A 19224-nucleotide genomic window follows, 5' to 3' on the forward strand; every position below is an offset into this window, starting at 1 on the left:
GACTTGTAGTGTAGCTTTCTCTCTGTAATGCCTTGCTTAGTCATGTTATTTGCTTTGTGATTTTTTTTTTTTTACATCTGTTTGGCCCTGGTAATGTATCTAGTAGATTCAGTACTTTTTCCCTTCTGTGACTTGATTTTTCTAATCCTCAAAGGGAGGGTTCTGACCAGATAACACTGTACATCATGTTACAGGGGTTACTACAGTGCTTGATAGACTATCGCATTGCTTGGTAGATTTTGGGGACTTTGTTTGGTTTTAACTTGGAAGGAAACTTTGTCTTGTTTTGCCTAGAACTGAAATGTTCTTTTGTTTAATAAACAAAACTCGTGATTCAGTTGTGTGCTCCACCAGATAATTATGCCACAAGTAGTGAGAATGCCGGGATGGTTTTGGAGATAACGGTAGCTGAGTAATACCCCATTTGTTACAGTAGAGATTTTTTTCTTCAAGGTAGAAAAAATTTGTAAATGTCTCAAGATCATTCTTTTCTGTGCTGCTACACTACTTATCTAGCTTAATTTTTAAAAAAAAAAAAAAATTAGCTGAAGTGGGTTCTTTATTTGCAATAATAATGTAATATTGTATATGTCTCTGTCTTGAATGCAGAGAACAGACCCGCAGCTCCTTGCTCAGTTCTACTATGCTGATGAGGAACTAAATCAAGTAGCAGCTGAACTGGACAGTTTGGATGGAAGAAAAGACCCCCAGAGATGTACACTTCTAGTCAACCAGTTTCGCTCTTGTCAGGTAATCAAAATGGCACCTTCCTGATTTCATTGATATTTTTGTGTACATTAAATGTAATACATTATTATTTCTTCTATTAAATAGTTTTTATTTTCAAATTCCTTTAAAATGAACCTTTGGTAGATATATGCCTTTCCTTATTGTAAAGGGTATCTACTTTAAAATACTATTCATAAATTAAATCTACTACATCTCATTTAAGAGTGTGTTGATGCTTTCCATTAAATAAGAACATACATTAAAGACTTTGTTTCCTTTATATAAAGTAAGCATACAGAGCTTACTAGAATGTGAGAAATGTTTCAAAATTTCAGACAGTATAAAGTAGCTATGTCTCTTGTAGCTGCTCAGCTTTCATATCTCATGAATTTGGTCACTTTTCGTTAGTAAATAAACTATGTGAAGACAGATGGTAGCCTTGTTGATTTTTGGGAAGAATATTATCTGCTTAATGTAAATAGTCTTGAAGATGAGAGGAACTACTGAGGAGACAAACAAAAAAGGGTTTTATCTGTAAGTTATTTCAAAAGTATGAATCTGTTTCTAAGGTTATGTTGTATAATGTAGTTTACCTAAAAAAAAAAAAAAAAAAAAATCGTGAGAGAATTTGCTGAAACTATGGCTATACTTTGAGTGACACTCGAAGGGAGAACCACCAGGCTGCAAAGACCAATTCAGTTAAGTCTAGCACTCTAACTTGGATGGTTTTGTGACTTATGAAAAACAATTCAGAAATTTAAAAACAATTGAGAAAATAAACTTTCCCTGTTATGCTGTATACCATTCTACACAAAGTTTTCCAATAATAAAATTCAAATTTTGAGGTTGAGACTACTTCTGTGGTACTTGCACAGGTGCTTTGATACTTCTATCCCAGTCACACCCAAGAAAAACACTTTAAACCGAAGTGGGCTGAAGTCCAGAACACACCGTGCTCAGGTGGTGGGAGGATTTCTGTATGAAAAGTAAATACTTGCTGTCAACTCGGGAGAATTGTAAGGGGAAAGACTGTAGTAAATAGATTTCTTTACCTCTCCACCAAGTGAAAAATGGCAGTTAAGCTTAAAGGACGTATTTTGATTCACCCCTTGCTAGAATTTCTTACTGTTAATAATAGTAAAATGTACCAAACTTCTTTATGTGGAAAAATTTCATCGCTAATCAAGTTAAGATGAGTTTGAAGAACAGTGCTGATCATCATAGCAAATGTTCACATTAAGTTAGCTGAGCCTGAAAATAAAAAAAATCAGCTACTATGTGCTTGCTTGCAAGAAAACTAAATTTAAAAAGTGCAGTTTATTTGAAGAGCACTTGCAGAGAAAGAGTTAACAGTCAATGTATTGTTATGTCAGAAACAATTTTAATACTTTTATCTACTTTGAATATCTTTGATTTACTACTGTACTGTCACTAGAGAAAAGCGTGGAGTTTAAGGGTTTACCAAACTAGAAACTGAGTTTAGTGACAGTCAAAATTCAGTGAGCTGGAGAGAAAAAAAATAGGGATGAGAGTTATCCTGACAGGTCACTGACTTCAGTCTTCTGTGTGATAGATTGGCTGTACCTAAATCACTTCACAAATATTTATCTGACTTGTTCTTATAAACCTCCAGTAATGGACATTGCACAAACTTTCTAGGCAAATTCTTTCCAGACTCTTTATTTAGGAAGGGTTTTCTGATAATAAGGATGGATCCCTGGAGATGACAATTTAGTCTGTGTTTCTCTGTAAGTCCACAGGCTCTACAATTTGTTTCTTATAGTATAGGTAGACCTGAGGCGCTGTTCTGTTCGACTAGTAGCTTCTCTGAGTGTTTCACCTGTAGGAATTCAAGAAACAGACTCCAACAGATCCTTGGTCAGTTTGCTTGGCTTGTTATATAGTGACTCACTACCTTGTGACTCTTAATACCTTCTGATGCCTGGTAATTTCTTCTTTTCATTTGTCAAACAGATTGCTGTTACTAAAACAATCTGTTGCTAGAGCTAAAAGAAATGATGGAGATGGGTTTTTTTTCATGTAGCTATTTTTGTAATTTCTAATTTTCAAAATTTCTGTGGAATAGGTCATATCATTATCAAATGTCATGTTGAAAATGGCTTTGGCAATCAGGACTTAGATTGTTTTGTAGTATTTTGTGTAAAAGCAATGCTTTTTTGGTTTTTCCTTTTAAGAATTTGTCATGTAAATGCCAAACAAGAGAAGGAGCAGTATTTTAGTAAGTATTCAGAATGTAGGTATTTACTAATCAAATATTGCATGGTAAATGGAAGAATCGGTTTTAGCCTAAGGAATGGTGGAATTTGAAGAATCTGGAGAACCAGCAGCCACCCCTGGGGTCCGAATGGTTGTAATGGAAGGTTGTGCATGTGAAAGGATAGCAGCTACATTGTGCAATACCTCTGTGATATCTGCAGCAACAATCATGCATTTCTGAGACCTTATTTATGAAGTGTGCTCTTTCTGACTCTTCAAGCAATACTTTTGGAAAGGAACTTGTGACCACAGAACATAACTAACTAGACTCCCAGTCTTTACGTGATTTCTTTTTTTTCTGATTTTGTCCTTGTTTTTCCATGTATTATTAAGGTTTCCAAAATTATTCCCAATTTTTTTCTCCATAAAGTTTACAGAGGGATAGTCTTTCTATTAGACTTCAGTGTTTTCTAGGGACAAAGATTTCTAAAATCCCTTGAGCTTCTGCCTTTTCATCTGATTTTGGAATTAATTAATTGTTCCTGGGTTGCTTATTTTCAGATGACTTACTGATAGTGTCTGCTTGATTAACAGGTGATGTTTTGAAATTGTATTTTGTTTTATTAACTAAAGAAAAGGAATGTCTTTAGTGTGATTTTTCTGAAAGACCAACAAGTCTTACAAACTGTGAATCTTTTTAGAGAGGTTATATTCTGTTGGATCTTAACTGTATCTGAAGAGCTAAGTTTTAGATCTCTGTCTACGTTTTCAATTTTTGGTGCTGCTGTTAGAGAGCTCCAAGTTTAGTTACTACAGCGTGTGCAGGCAAAACAAAATGTGTCTGCTTAAAATATGTGATGCTTTATAAGTGGACATACTTAATGTTTTCTACCTTAAAAATGGCAGTATTAGTCAAGGCAAGGTGAAGGTATGGTGCATTGTGGTGTTCCCATGGATGTGCAGAGAACTCCAGTCTTCAGGACTGTTGACACTTCCTTAGTAAAGAACTGCAACTCTCAATGTTGTCTTACGCTGTTTTGCCTTAGTACTATTTGATGATAAAAATTACGCTTTTTACAGTAAATTAACCTTGCAAAACTTCTGAACATCTTGCAACTTTGATTTCACGTGCTGTGAGATGACTGTATAGCACGATGCTGAGTGGCATATATCTAGAGTATGAATCAAGGTAATGGTTTTTAAAGCTTCACTCTTCACTTTCACATTAATGAGATATAATACTTTTTTCAAGTTCTAGTAACCTATTATAAAAAAAGACATCCCTTGTTTTGCTTTGCATGTCAATGGTAGAATAAGAACATAATATCTATTAATACAGTATCTCGCATTTATTGTGCAGTTAATATCTATCTAGCAGTGTAAAACACTTTTTCCTCTACTAGTTTCTATTAAAATTAACAATAAATTAAATGTGCAGGGATGCATGATGAAAAGCTATATAAGTTTTTCTTGAGACCAAAGATAGGTAGGATGTTGTATTGGGTTTGTTGAACTTGATAGTAGTAGAGGGAAAGTAGTTTTTTTTTTTCCTTAACAACATCTTTGCATCAGTGAATCTTGAGTAATATGCAGTGCTGGTTCATCTGAGGGGTTTTTCCCTGCAACACAAATAATGCATTGAAGTATTTTTGTATTAGTGGTATAATAAGATGTCTTTTTGTATGTTGGTTCCAGCACCACACAGTATTGAATTTGATAAGCAGTAACGGTACTTTTGGGTACACTTTTCAATTAATCACTCGTGCATTTGTAATCATTCTCAAAATTAATTTGCCTTGATCATTGCGATTGTCACATTGATTAATATCTTGTTACTTGAGTTGATAAACTGGTTTAAAATAATTTCTCAGGCATTTAAATAGATTTAAGTTCATTGTTACATATCACAGAACTTCACTGGTTCTGTTTAAGAGGAAAGAGTAAAAACTCCCTAGAGATTTTGCTAGGACTTGATAGGTAAGCGTCGAACCTGTGCATAAGTACTTTACATTATGAAAATGTTTTCAGGATCATAGTACTTGCTTATTGTTTCAGTATGCTGAGAATTATTTCTGTGTACAGTAGTGAGGTCTCAGAATAGCATATGAGACAGTTCCCAGCATGGTTTTATCAAAATTATTCCTTGAACTGCAGATTATGTCTCAGCAATGTGTAATTTGATCTACTCAAGTACACTAGGAGGGAATTTCCCCCTGCAAGGGCACTGACCTGAAGCAAACCATAAACTTGCCTGGCTCTGTTACCCCTCGCACTGCACCATAGAATAGTAAAACGGGGAATTTATATTTGTGAAACATGACTGTTTCTGGCTTACCGGTAGGATTGAGTGATGCTGCATTCACTGGTAGCATATTATACTGGCTCTTCACTCCTTTCCTGCTATTTGCCTGCTTGGGAAGTGCTTCTTGAATTACTGCAATTGGCAGTCCAGAATTGTCGAGTCAGCTATCTGCAGTTTCAGTTTGCTGTAACATTAGGTTTTAAAACGTAGCCTTTAGTGGGCTGCGTCATGCATAGGCCACTCTTCTGTGTAGTGGGTGAGAAACAGACACCTGTGAATCTGAACCTGATTATCTATCATGGTATAAGTTAATGTTGCTGAGGAATTGGAGCCCTTCGAGAAAGCTGAAGCATATTTCAGTGTTGTGTTATCATCACTTTTCTGTCTCAGTTTCTGTAGCAATATAAAATACATGGTGAATGTTATCAAAAATGCTGTGTTTCAACCACACTTATCTCCATATTTCTTCTAGCTCAATTTAACAACTCAAGGCATCAGTATGAGATGAGTTGGGATCCAAGTGTCAGTGAAAACAAAGTTTTGCCCTTATCGTAAAGAAGTATGTATTAGAGTGGTTGGAATCTACAGGCTGAATGAACAAGCTTACTGTAGAGTGTGGAAAGAGGGTAAAAATGGGTTGTGGGAGACAATGAGTAAGAAGATGTTAGGGGGTAAAATGCTGGTTGGAGCCCATCTGGGGAATCTCCATTGTCACAGAGTGGCATGCTAAAAATCATAGAATCGTACAACGGTTTAGGTTGGAAGAGACCTTAAAGATGATCTAGTTCCAGCCCCCCTGCCATGGGCAGGGACACCCTCCACTAGACCACGTTGCCCAAAGCCCCATCCAACCTGGCCTTGAGCACTTCCAGGGATGGGGCCTCCACAGCTTCTCTGGGCAACCTGTTCCAGTGCCTCACCACCCTCACAGGGAAGAATTTCTTCCTAACATCTAATGTAAATCTCCCCTCCTTCAGCTTAAGACCACTACCCCCTGTCCTATCATGCCATCTCTTCATCTGATACTCTAGTGTGTCATCAAAGCAGTCATGATGTTTGATAATGGATCACTTTAGGAGGTAGTTACCAATTTCTGCCTGATACAGGGAAACCTGTCCAGTTGCCTTTCACCTCAGGTTGCACCATGTGTGTGGGCAGATTTCTAGATTGCTATTTAAAAAACAAAACAAAACAGAACCCCTAACCAGAAACAACCCTGCTGCAGCACACAATGCTGAAGTTGTTGCCGGGTTTGCAAAATGCCTAGTAGAGTTTCCCAAGTGGAGGAGAACCATTACTGAGCTGCAATGAAGCAGCTGTCAGAAAGCATGAGTGGATTTTTCAGTGGTGGAAAATGGAAAGGATCTTCAGAGTGTGACTTCTAATTTTTTTTTAATATGTGTATATATATTTAAAATAAATAAAAGTTGGTGTAGTGTGGAGTGACAACACAGGTGACAATCAATAATGCACAAGGTTGAAACTGAAGTTCGATTGACAGGTTGCTAAATAATGAAAAGGGAACTTATCTTTGTATACAAAATACAATTAATTTTTTATCAGTGAAAAAAGAGATGTAATTATATTAAATAGTGCATGCTGGGGAAGCCATAGGTTGTTGTTGAAGGGACTGTGATTGCACCATCTGCTCATAATGACCACATTCACTGCATGCAAACTGCTATGGAAAAACGCTGTCTTTGGAAGATGATGTAGTCATCCATTTAAAACACGAGGAGAACAAGATTAGTATTTTATCTGTACTTCAATTAGAACAGTATTCTTTTTCTTTTTCTTTAGTCTAGGTGTCACAAGTTTTTTTTTTTAATTTCAAAAATACAGCATTTTCTTCTTTGTGAAAGAGAACCTAGCCTAGAAGGCTCTTAATTTCTGAGGTTATGAAGTCTTCTATTATTATATTTAAAAAGATAAGATAAGGTTTCATTTCTTAATGCATTATCATCTGCCCTATATTAAGAAAAATTGACATGTTAGTATCTTGATTGAATATTGAGACAGTAGACCTGTGAGACACTGGTGTAACTCCCAAAGCATTTGAAGGTTAAATGAGGACAGTGGAGCCAGGTCATTTTAAAACTGACTTTTCACAGCCTTTGTGAAGTATGAGACTATACCGGATCCAATTCTGTAGGAATTAATGTAATGTGACATGTCTGACTATCAGGGGGCCTTATAGTTCTTCCACATTCTTCAGCAGTGCCATCAGAGGATTGATGTCAGCTCTGCTGTATTTCTCCTTTTTATTTTTATTTTTTTACTGTTGCAAAGAAGGATAAATTCTAGTATCAGCCACTGAATTTTTTATGTAGTCTCATGACTTAAATATGCCACCGTTTGCCTCTTTTCCTCCACATACACGTCGTAGCACCATGTTAGCAAGATTAACAATATGTGCAAATTATTTATTTGGTGATATTTCTGTACTTGGGAATTACATCTGTTTTCTTCTGTTGGAAGGTTTTTCACTTAACCATTTAAGAAAAACCCCTTTCATTTTTTTTCTTTAATGCTGAGGAAGTATGATAAGAAAGACAAGGCAAATTATTTTTTAAAGACAGTTAGCAGTGGAATTTAATTTTCACTGTCGTCATAATGTGAAAATTAAAATAAAGGGTGGCTTTTTCTATATGAAGTAATTCATAAATCACTATTTCATCTATTTTCAAGAGATATAACACCAATACTATAACAGTGTATATAATTTTGAATATGAATAATGGATTATTATGAAGAATATTTTGTGGAATATTGTGCAACATTGTTTTCTCATGTGTCAAGTTGTCATAAGTGAGTTTTCATTAAACAAAAGGAAGCCTTTAGAAGTTTATCTACATATATTATGCATTGGACTTCTGCATATTAGAGAGAGGGATTAAAAATATTTTGGAGTTTGAGAGAATAGATGAATTTCAGACTGCCCTATTATTATTAGTGTATAATTTAACAGTAATCTACTAACTGAATGGCTGTAGTTCAAGGTGATGGGAAGAAAAGCTGTTACCTGTTTTTGTAGCTTGATCAGACATTGTAACTTTATAATTAAGGAGAAGCTTAAATAGTTCAGACATAATTCCAAGTTCTTTTTGTGGTGTAAAGATACAGCTTCTGCCTCAAACTTATGCTTTGGAAAGAATTTGTGTTAGCTCATTGCAGCATAATTTTCTTGGTGGAAAAAACGCAGACTTTAAGGCAGTCATTTACAAAAGTTGTTCATTTTTGAAAGAATTACATGTATTAGTAAGTTAGTATTGCTTCAGAGAAGTTTGAAATGGTTGGTATGAAAACAGCTTGTGATAAGGAAAAGTTTGATGTCAGAGAGCAGGCATGGGATGGTAGGCTGTGTTACTGCATGCTTTGTATGACTTACACACAGAAAAACTTATTTTAAAGTCTTTGCGAAATTAAACGAACACTTGTGTGAAATGAATTAGGCAGAAGTGTGCTGTGTTGGTTAAGAATGCTTACCTTTTTGCTTATGCCATCTACTCTCTCCTGCTGGATTTGTAGTTTTTACAGAGTGGTGCTATTTTTTCAACACTTTAAAAAGCAGTGTTGAGCTGAGCAGCAGCAGTATTACCCCAAGTACATGGTTCTTCCCACTGCAAATAGAGCTAACTTCGTTTATATGCCAATACTGCTCCTTGTTCCATAGTTCAGGAAAAAGCCCAGACTTTAATTTTATAAATATAGTGCTCTTGATACTACCGAATGATGCACACAATATAAATTCTTGGTTTTACCCTGAGAATACATTTTCAGTTCTCAAGGTTTCTGTCATGAAGATTACTTCAGCAAATACCAACCAACAGATAGTTGTATTCTTTGATTTCTCAGGTGCCCCAGGATATGTGTAACTACTGCTAAAGTCATTGTTGTTCCACTTATATAGTGCTCATAATAAAACAGTGTAGTAGTTCGTGTAGAAGCATGAGATCATCTTTATGCTGCAAAGCTTGTTGAATATATTTGTGCAACTAAGGCATTGAGATAAACTGGCTTATTGACGTAAGCTTTTATAATTTTTGCTACAGAATTGTTCTGATACTGTCAAAGGTCTCTTTGTTTTTCTTGTTTTTTTCTGGTTAAGTCGGATGTAGCCTTATAAATAAGGATGAATTCTAGCAGGCTTGTGGAGTCATGTCTACTTTTGACTTGTGTGATAACTGGGATTAAAAAAATATTTGCCATTTTCACACATACCTACAAACCTTTGGCCTCAGTGTCAACCATGTTAATTATTTGTACTATTGTCCTCTGTAGGGATATTGCACATTTGACTGGAAAGAAATTTAACCCTGTAGCTGGAATGTGAAGAGTTCTCTCAGTTGATCTAATTAACCTATTTGTGGTTGTCTGGCTTATTCCGCAATGCAAATAAGAGTCTAAAAGTACATCATATTTTATAATCGTGATAATAAAAGTTTGAGGGCCTTCCTCAACAAGGAAGCATTATCTTTACGTAAACTTTTTAGGAGATCCTTAAATCAGTCATTTAAAATAAACAGATGGTAGAAACGATCCTAGGCCTGAATGCTCTGTGTTAGAATAGAGGTCTCTAAAGATTTAGACTCTGCAGTTTTGAGTTGAAATATTGTTGGATGTAGCTCTACAGTTTACTGGCAGCATAATACCATATTGGCCTTTGTATTTTGTCTACAGCTGCAGAACTTCAACATACCTCTCTCAATTAACCGTATTCAGTGAAATCAGATTTTCCGTTGTTGTTTTAATGCAAAGTGTGTTCTTTCTCTTCTAGCAGGTAAAGGCTTTTAAACTTAGCAGTGCTGTGGGTTAGCACTGCTAGGTTTTATAACTGTATTAATGGAAATGCACAGAGTGATTTCAGGAGAAAAAAAAAAAGTAAATTTGAGTGGTTTTGGTTAGTCTTATGATAACTCTAGCAGCTGTGCATGTGGGATTGCCCAGTCTTTGATTCAAGTAAGCCCTTGGGCACTTGATAAAATGTTACAAACTTTTTCATTTCACTAAATCTCTTAGCATTTTTGCTTGGGTCTGTGGTTGAGTGTGGGCAAAGATAAATACACTTTGATTTATCAACCAATCTACAGAAACATGTATTTCTGTGTTACCTCATGTAGTTCCTTAAGTGTAATTCCAAGGTCCATTGGCAGTGTCAACTTAAAGATTTTCCATTCCCAACTTACACTATTCTTGTTCCTATACCCAAACTTCAGCACAGCACCCCTTCAAAGTACAGCTTCCCATTAGCTTAAATTGATTTGAGACTCTGCTGCCATCACAAGAGGCAGCCTTGTCTGTCTGTCCTTCCTTCCAGCACCGGTCCATGTGCTCCAGGAACCCCGGGTCGTGTTCCCCGGTAAGTGAACAGCCTGGAGCGGGTGGGAACACCTGGAAACCTGGCTGTAGCGCAGGCTTTGGTGGCGTTGCTGTATCTCAGCCAAGCGGTCACATTGATTCACTGCCCATGCGAATGCATGATGGCATGGAAGTACAGCTGGAGCAGTGTCCACAGATAGGAGTGGAGAGAAGGGTGGGTGTATAGATCCATAGCCAGTTTAAATAAGCTATGGTCAGCTTTAGACCTCTAAGAAACCACATCCTCAGCTGTACCGATATATGTATTTGCAGAGTCATTCTGTGAATAACAGCAAAATGACCTGGGTTACTGTGGCTCAGCACACTGAAACCATCCACACATGCCCCCTGTACAAGTAAGCTGAGAGTGCTGGTGAGACAGCCTGGAGATAGGAAGCAAAGCTGCAAAGTAGGTGAGATAAGGGGCTGACTTCTCAAGCTGGCCTTGCTGCCTGATGCTTACACTGCAAAATGGCCATACGCATTTGCAGCCAGTCTTTGCTGAAAAGTGGCTTTCTGTTTCAGGTGTAAAAGATGCTTATCTGAAGGTATCTCCTATAATCAGATAAGTTTAAGTAGTATGAGAATAAGGAATCTCTAGGAAAAAAAATTGCCCTTTTATTCTGTCCTTTATCTGAATCGTATCCGTGCTGAAGAGAAAACATTTTTTGAAAAGAAAGTCAGCATTAATTAGCATCCCTTGATGAAGAAGGTATCTGTGAAGAGCTGTTAAATAACTCATAGGACAATGCTGGTGTCATAGTGGATTGGCAGTGAATTATCTAAGAAGTACTAATTGTATTCATTAACATTCTTGCAAGAGCAAACTGGGAGTACGTACCATAATCATTGCGAACAATGAGGCAGTTCAGAGGTGCGACACTTTCATATTTGATTGCATCTGTCCATCGAAGAACATTTTTGTGTAGAATTAGGCAGAAATAGATCTCATTAAATGAGACAAGTTAGACTAAAGCTGTAAGAAACTCCCTGCTGGATTCTGAAACCTAATGATTGGTTAGAAGTTGGCAATAATCTATTCCTGATGTTATTTTGCTAATTGATATAAAGGTTAAACAGCAAGGATTGAGCCAGGAGTACTTTTAGCTAAAGTAATGGCCAAGTCTTTCTAGCCTGCTTAATGTGCAACCCTCAAGACATTGTATTAGTTGTGTTAGTGGAGGTCAATGAAGGAGAGACAGCAGGGTGATTATTGGGATCGAGGGAAGAAGTTGACTGAAAGAAACCTTTGTGTTCCCCAAGTTTAGAAACTGTAGTAGACATATTTTTAACAGTAGGGGGAAGAAGTAGGAACCAAAAGCACAGATCCTCTCCAGCCCATTCAGTCGTACTGGAAAGCTTGGGAGTTACTCATTGATCTGTGGTGAGGAGGGAATCATGCTCGTTTTCTGAATTGTACCTGTTGGTGAGGCTTTTTCTAAATTACAATGGAGCTGGTGGGCTCTAGAGAAATTCTTGTAAGGTCTCTAGTTAAGAGACTTGATGCAGATGTGGGAAAGCTAGAAATTTGTGCCAGAAGAATTGGGCAGTTGACTGATGGGATAGTGAGCCAAGCCTTGTTCAAAGAAAATTATTCTCTCTTACATAGTATCTTCCAATTTAATTTAAGTGGGGACAGTGCCAGTTTAGGAAACTGAGAAGAAAAGCATTTAAGTGATGTCTTGATTAACCTTTAAATTCCAGACAATGCACACTTCTGCTGTACGGTTTATCTGTGATCATAGAGCTTTTAAGGTTTTTTCCTATAGTTTCATCTCCAGTTCAGTTGTTTTATAATTGATTATAACAGTTGTCATCTCATTACTCCTAGTAATGATTACCTGTGTGAGTCTTCTCCATGCTGCCTGACATCTTCAAACGGTTGGTGTCAGGTACCAGTTTGCTGTTTGGGTATGTGACTGAGTGAGACCTTGTAAGATTGCTTTTGAAAACATGCAGGCTTGTCAACCCTTTCCTATGTTTTTACTGTGCTTCAAAGCACGTGAATGAAGAAAAAGAACTTCAGTATAATTGTGCTAACTACACTACATAGCCTATACATATCAGAAAAGTTGCTATTTTTTTTTCTGTCGGGACTCAAGCTACAACTACAGATTTTAAAGTTACCTTTTTCCCCACAAATTAAGTGATCAATGGAATAATATAGCTAAGTAGAAAACAATGTGCAGCAAAGAACACTTCTAACTAGTAAATGAAATAATTGTGTCTTTTTCAATCTTACCTGCTTAACAGCTTTCCATTATCATTGGGAAACTTTTAGTCATTTGTGTTACTTCTCACTATAGAATGTTTAACACTATGGCTAGAAAAGATGAAACGCTTTGCCGTAAGTTGGGCCATCAGTACAACTCTATCAACTAACCAAGACTTTTATTTTCTGAGTTTTGATTCATAATTGATCTTATCTAGGGAATGATTAATATCGTAAGATATTTTTTCTTTGAAAAAAAGTTCATAATTGTCTGTAGTCCTGTAGTCTTAAATTGCAGTATCCTATGTTAACAAGCTTTTTCATGTGTTTCCACTTGCTTATATGGATCAAATAGGTCATTCGGAGAAACTGCCTGTTATCTAAGACTGTGGGCAGGGTGGATTGAAAATGCTGTGCACTACAGGTCAGGGAATTCATTTGCAGCAGAGACCCATAGGGAGGAAAACTGGCTCCATGCCAGCTCAGCACTGAATGTGTTGGGGATGCAGGATGCTTTCCCTCTGCAGGAGGGGAAGGCAAAGCAGGAGGGGAAGGCAAAGCAGAAGCGGCAGTAAGGCATGATTACGTTGCCTCCGTTCTGCTCATGGCCTCAGCTGCAGAGCAGCTTTGGAGTGATACAAAGAAGGTGCTGCCAGTTCCATGCCAGGCTGAAATTCTTTCATGCTTGGGAAATCTTGAAGTACATTTTAGGGTGGTTTTGGAGGCACTATACCATGGTAGGAAGGCAGTTCCCTGGTACTCTCGGAAGAGAAAGCTCATTTTATGTTTATTGCAGCAAATACTCTGTTCAAAGCAGATGTCTCTTACATAGTTTCATAGCAACAGAAGAGTAAAAGGGGATGTTAGTGTACCAGGTTGCTTACTGGTTTATTTTCACATGTCTTATATTAAAAGACAAACATTTTAGAGTCTTTATAGAAAAGGATTAAATGTGTATACATTTTTGTAAGAGCATGTCTGTATCCGCAATGTTTATCTAGTAATATTTTGAGTCACTGTGGACAAAGTTCTTAAGTTATCTCTTACTGATAAAGGGAAACTTGGCTGAAAAGCTTTCTACTGCTAACGGTCTTTCAGTATGAGTTTGGGTATACTCCATTTCAGTAGGCAGTCATGCCTAATGTTAGTTAAAGGCTTTTTGATGTAGAGGAGTAAACCTTTTTTTCTTTGTTTTTTTCTTATGGTAGCATCAGATAGCACTTAGATTTTTGAGATCTGAAAATACTCTTTTCTGCAGAGAGAGGATGATGCCCTGTAACAATGCTGCACTTAATGTAGTCTCTCTAGTTGGTGTTAGTTATAAACAGCCCTTCTGTAAGTGGGGATTCCTCTTTTATTTACTGAGAGGTATATTTGGGCAGGTAGTAAAGAGAAGAGGGAAATGAATTCCATGATGAGATCTTTGTTAGACACAGAGATGCTCAGAACAGATGTAAGTTAAATTTAAATGTAATTTGTCAAAAAGAGTGCACACTGGCTTAGTGAATAAGGTCATTTTAGCCAATAAAGAAATACTATATCTTTGTTAATCATTTTTATTGCAAGCTGTGCTCAAATATCTGTGACCTCTTCTGTTTGAAAATTGGTGTGCCAGTGTTCACTGCTTCATACGTAACAATCACTCCGCTTGGGGAGATGTAATTATTCAGTGTCTGCATAATAAATTTTGAATATATGCAGGAGGTAAGATCAAAATTTCTGTTAATAAATCAGTGATATTTGAAGTGTTTAGTGCCCTCATGAGGGTACACTCGCAAGACAGTTCAGGAAGAGAAGCTTTGGTGCTGCGGTTCCACACAATCATTGTTTCTGGGCTGGGGCAATACAGCATTTAAATTGCTAGAGATCCAAGCTGCCTTTAATGATGAATTTTGTTACCACTCTACAGAGGGCTAGGTTCAACTAGCAGCTACTGCCCAGAGTTCATACACAGAAAAATCCTACATTAGTGTTAGAAAGTGGAGCATCTAGAAGTTGACAGTGGGAACTAGTCAAATAGCTGGTCAGGCAAGAAAGAGAGAGACTGAAGGTATGGCCTTTGGGATCTGTGCCAGATGGGCTGGAGGGAAAGCTGTGGAACTTGTTCCTATTTGGAGAGAGACTTTGGATCTCTGGGTTAAACAGCTGTCTGCAGAGACCCTGCTGGGTTCTGAAGCCAGGACTTTTGGGTGTCCTTTGACATCCTGTTACTTACATCAAAGAGTATGTCACCTTATTATTGGTTTCTTCTTTTAAAGTAACACATAAAAATCTGACTACTAGCTAATTGCTGTAATCATAGCAAAATCTTCCTTATGTTTGGCCTTAATTTGTGTTCATCAATTGCTTCTGTTTGTCATAAACATGATGTTGAAGGAGGTCTGCAATTTAACATTAAGCCAGAAAAAGAAATGAAAAATGTGAAAGATATATTTCAACGAAGAGGCTAAAATATCATCTATTAAGCTTATGGTGATGTTGAGACTGTGTTACCTTGGCTAGATTTTACTGATAATTCAAAAAATGGCTATTGAAGAGGTACTGAACAACACAGGAAGCTATCTTCTTCTGAAGAAATCTTGCAAAAGACCTCAAGAAGGTCATGTTAAATTTAATAGCATGGAAGAGCAGCACAGATTTTTATCAAGGACATGTACAAAAGGCTAGATAAGCCTGCCTTCTGTTGATCTAAACATATGTTCTAGAGCATAAGTAAGATGAAGGTACTGGCTTTTCTTTTTGTACCTATTCAGAAAGCTAATGCAGTGGTTGCTGTTAGCTTCATGCTCTGATTACTGAGTATATGGCCAATTACTGCTGGGCCAAAATAAACCAACTTTTTGTCATCGGCTGTGGTGAACTACATGCATTGTCTCACTACCACTCATTATCATAGAATCCTAGAATGGTTTGGGTTGTAAGCAACCTTCAAGACCATCTAGTTCTAACCTCCCTGCCATGGGCAGGGACACCCTCCACTAGACCACGTTGCCCAAAGCCCCATCCAACCTGGCCTTGAACACTTCCAGGGATGGGGCCTCCACAGCTTCTCTGGGCAACCTGTTCCAGTGCCTCACCACCCTCACAGGGAAGAATTTCTTCCTAACATCTAATCTAAATCTTCCCTCCTTCAGCTTAAAGCATTCCCCCTTGTCCTGTCACTCCATGCCCCTGTAACCAGTACTTCTCCAGCTTTCCTGTAGGCCCCTTCAGGTACTGGAAGGCTGCTGTAAGGTCTCCCTGGAGCCTTCTCTTCTCCAGGCTGAACAACCCCAACTCTCTCAGCCTGTCCTCATAGGAGAGGTGCTCCAGCCCTCTCATCATCTTCATGGCCCTCCTCTGAACTTGCTCTGACAGCTCCATGTCCTCCTTGTACTGGGACCCCCAGAGCTGGACGCAGTACTCCAGGTGTGGTCTCTTGAGAGCAGAGTAAAGGGGCAGAATCGCCTCCCTCAACCTGCTGGTCACACTTCTTTTGATGCATGCCAGGGTACTGTTGGCTTTCTGGGCTGCAAGCATGCATTGCCGACTCATGTAGAGCTTCTCATTTACCAACACCCCGAAGTCCTTCTCAGGGCTGCTCCCAATCCATTCTCCGCCCAGCCTGTAGTTGTGCTCAGGATTGCCTTGACCCATGTCAGTCAGGGCCTTGCACTTGGCCTTGTTGAACTTCATGCGGTTCACATGGGCCCACCTCTCAAGCCTGTCAAGATACCTGTGGATGACATCGCTTCCCTCCAGCCTGTTGACTGCACCACACAGACTGACTAGCCTGCAGTTCCCTGAGTCTTTCTTTTTTCCCTTTTTAAAAATGGAGGCTATGTTTCCCCTTTTCTAGTCAGTGGGAACTTCACTGGACCACCACATCTTCTCAGATAGGATGAATAGTGGCTTAGCAACTTTGCCCACCAGTTCCCTCAGGACATGCAGATGCATCTCCTTAGGTCCCATGGACTTGTGTGCTTTCAGGTTCCTCAGATGGTCTCAAACCTGATCTTCTCCTACAGTGGGTGGTTCTTCATTCTCCCAGTCCCTGCCTTTGCCTTCTGAGACTTAGGCGGTGTGGCTAGAGCACTTGCTGGTGAAGACTAAGGCAAAGAAGTCATTGAGTACCTCAGCCTTCTCCATATCCCAGGTAACCAGCTCTCCTGTTTCCTTCTGGAGAGGGCCCACATTTTCCCTGGTCTTCCGTTTACCACTGACATAGAAGCTTTTCTTGTGGACCTTGGTGTCCCTGGCCAGATTTAATTCTATCAGAGCTTTAGCTTTCCTAACCTGATCCCTGGCTGCTTGGACAGTTTCTCTGTATTCCTCCCAGGCTACCTGCCCTTGCTTCTACCTTCTGCAGACTTCCTTTTTGTGTTTGACTTTGCCCAGGAGCTCCTTGCTCAACCATGCATGTCTGACTTCCTCTTCATTGGGATGCATTTCTCCTGAGCTTGGAGGAGGTGATCCTTGAATACTAACCAGCTTTCTTGGGCCCCTCTTCCCTCCAGGGCTTTGTCCCATTGTACACTCTATCAAGCAGATGCCTAAAGAGGCCAGCCGCTGCTCTCCTGAAGTCCAGGGTAGCGAGCTTGCTGTGCGCCCTCCTTGTTGCCCTGAGGATCTTGAACTCCACCATTTCATGGTCACTGCAGCCAAGGCTGCCCTTGAGCTTCACATTCCCCATCAGCCCCTCCTTGTTGGTGAGAACAAGGGCCACCATGGCACATGTCCTCGCTGGCTCCTCTACCACTTGAGGAAGGAAGTTACCATCAATGCATTCCAGGAACCTCCTGGATTGCTTACGCCCTGCTGTGTTGTCCTTCCAACAGATACCAGGGTTGTTGAAGTCCCCTGTGAGGACCAGGGCTTGTGAACACGAGGCCATTCCTATCTGTCTATGGAGGGCCTCATCTGCTTGGTCTTCTGGTCGAGTGGCCTGTAGCAGACCCCCACTATAGTGTCCCCTGCCCTCCCTATAATCCCGACCCATAAGCTCTTGGTCAGCTCCTCACCCATCCCCAGGTGGAGCTCCATGCACTCCAGCTGGTCATTGGCATAGAGGGCAACACCCCCTCCTCATCTGCCCTGCCTGTCCTTCCTAAAGAGCCTGTATCCTTCCATTCCAACACTCTAGTCATAGGAGCCATCCCACCACGTCTCGGTGATGCCAATGAGATCACAACCCTGCAGGCGTGCACACGTCTTCATCTCCTCGTTTATTCCCCACACTACGTGCATTTGCGTAGAGGCATTAAAACTGGGCCCATGATGACGCTGACTGACTGGCTGGAATTCCTTTGTGCTGCACTTCAGATGCTCTCCTGCTGACCTGTGATCCTTGTCCTGGCTCTGGGCATCAAACTGGGAAGAGTGGGATGGATTGAGGTTCTCCTCCCCTGGCAACTGTAGTTTAAAGCACTCTTCACCAGCTTATCTTTTCTATCAAAATATAAGTGTTCTCTGTTACATGAAAGACTGAGCTTTGTTTTCCAGGAAATGAAGAACTGGGAGTAAATCTCAAAGCAGATTTGTTGCAGTGGCTGCCTGTTGTGCTCCTGGAGAACCTAAACAGGGCAGCTGAAACAAAACTGTGCTCATCCTGGTATGCAAATGAACCAAAAGATAACAGATAAAGCCACCAAAGGATACATTAAATCCAGAGGCTTTTATGTAGAAAGATGGATCATGTGAAAGATTTACTACTTCAATTCCAACTAATTGATTTCTGTTGCTTAAATTAGAGCAAAACCTCAATGCTACCATGTATCCGAACTCATTCGTTCTTAGCTTACAAAGCAGAATGCTGTAATTAACTAAATTGAATGTTTCTTGAAGCTCTTCTAAAGAAAAGACTAATTTGCTTACAATGCATTGGATAGTCTGTCTAAATTGGCTGGCATCCTTCCAGCTTCAAAGCAGCTGAGATTTGAAATCATTATGGGAGGAAGTATTCCAGATTTCCTATTTTGGTTACTCTGCTCTGGGTGTCATAGAAGAAAGAAAGTGATAAGAGAATTGTGGTGATTTTTCTGTAGTAAGATAAAATAAACCCTGTAAAAAATCAGAGAATTTGGGAAATTGTACATCTTGAAACAGCAAAAACAATTCCCCTTCTAGAATTCTTTCAGCATCATACCACTAAATGGCAAAGTTCCATCAACTGTTCTTTCCTTAGTCTTCCAGTATCACCACTACATGTGCTGGAAAAGATGCTCGTCTTTGCACTGGTCTTTTTCACCGAATGATCAGCTGCCCGTGTGAAGCCACATAACTGCTGCTGGTCCAGAGATTGAGCTATTGTGCTTCATCTCCGTTGGAAAGTGAATATTAAAATTGTAATTACCTATGGTTTAACTTATTAGTACTGCACAAGGAACAAGTAACTGTTTTGTTTTTTTTAAACTGACTCATGAAGTGT

At 39.1% G+C, this 19224-nt stretch overlaps 1 protein-coding gene across 6 annotated transcripts in view; it reads left to right on the forward strand.

The window, feature by feature from the left end:
* Window positions 1-19224, forward strand: part of ZFYVE28 (zinc finger FYVE-type containing 28) — a 157231-nt gene that overhangs the window by 74039 nt on the left and 63968 nt on the right. For all 6 annotated transcript variants that reach the window (XM_075752661.1, XM_075752662.1, XM_075752663.1 and 3 more), the window contains exon 2: window positions 610-750. In XM_075752661.1, the coding sequence (XP_075608776.1) occupies window positions 610-750 (141 nt within the window). The remainder of the gene's footprint in view (window positions 1-609; window positions 751-19224) is intronic.

The sequence above is a fragment of the Balearica regulorum genome, chromosome 4 (genome assembly GCF_011004875.1).
Source record: "Balearica regulorum gibbericeps isolate bBalReg1 chromosome 4, bBalReg1.pri, whole genome shotgun sequence".
Classification (NCBI taxonomy): Eukaryota; Metazoa; Chordata; class Aves; order Gruiformes; family Gruidae; genus Balearica; species Balearica regulorum.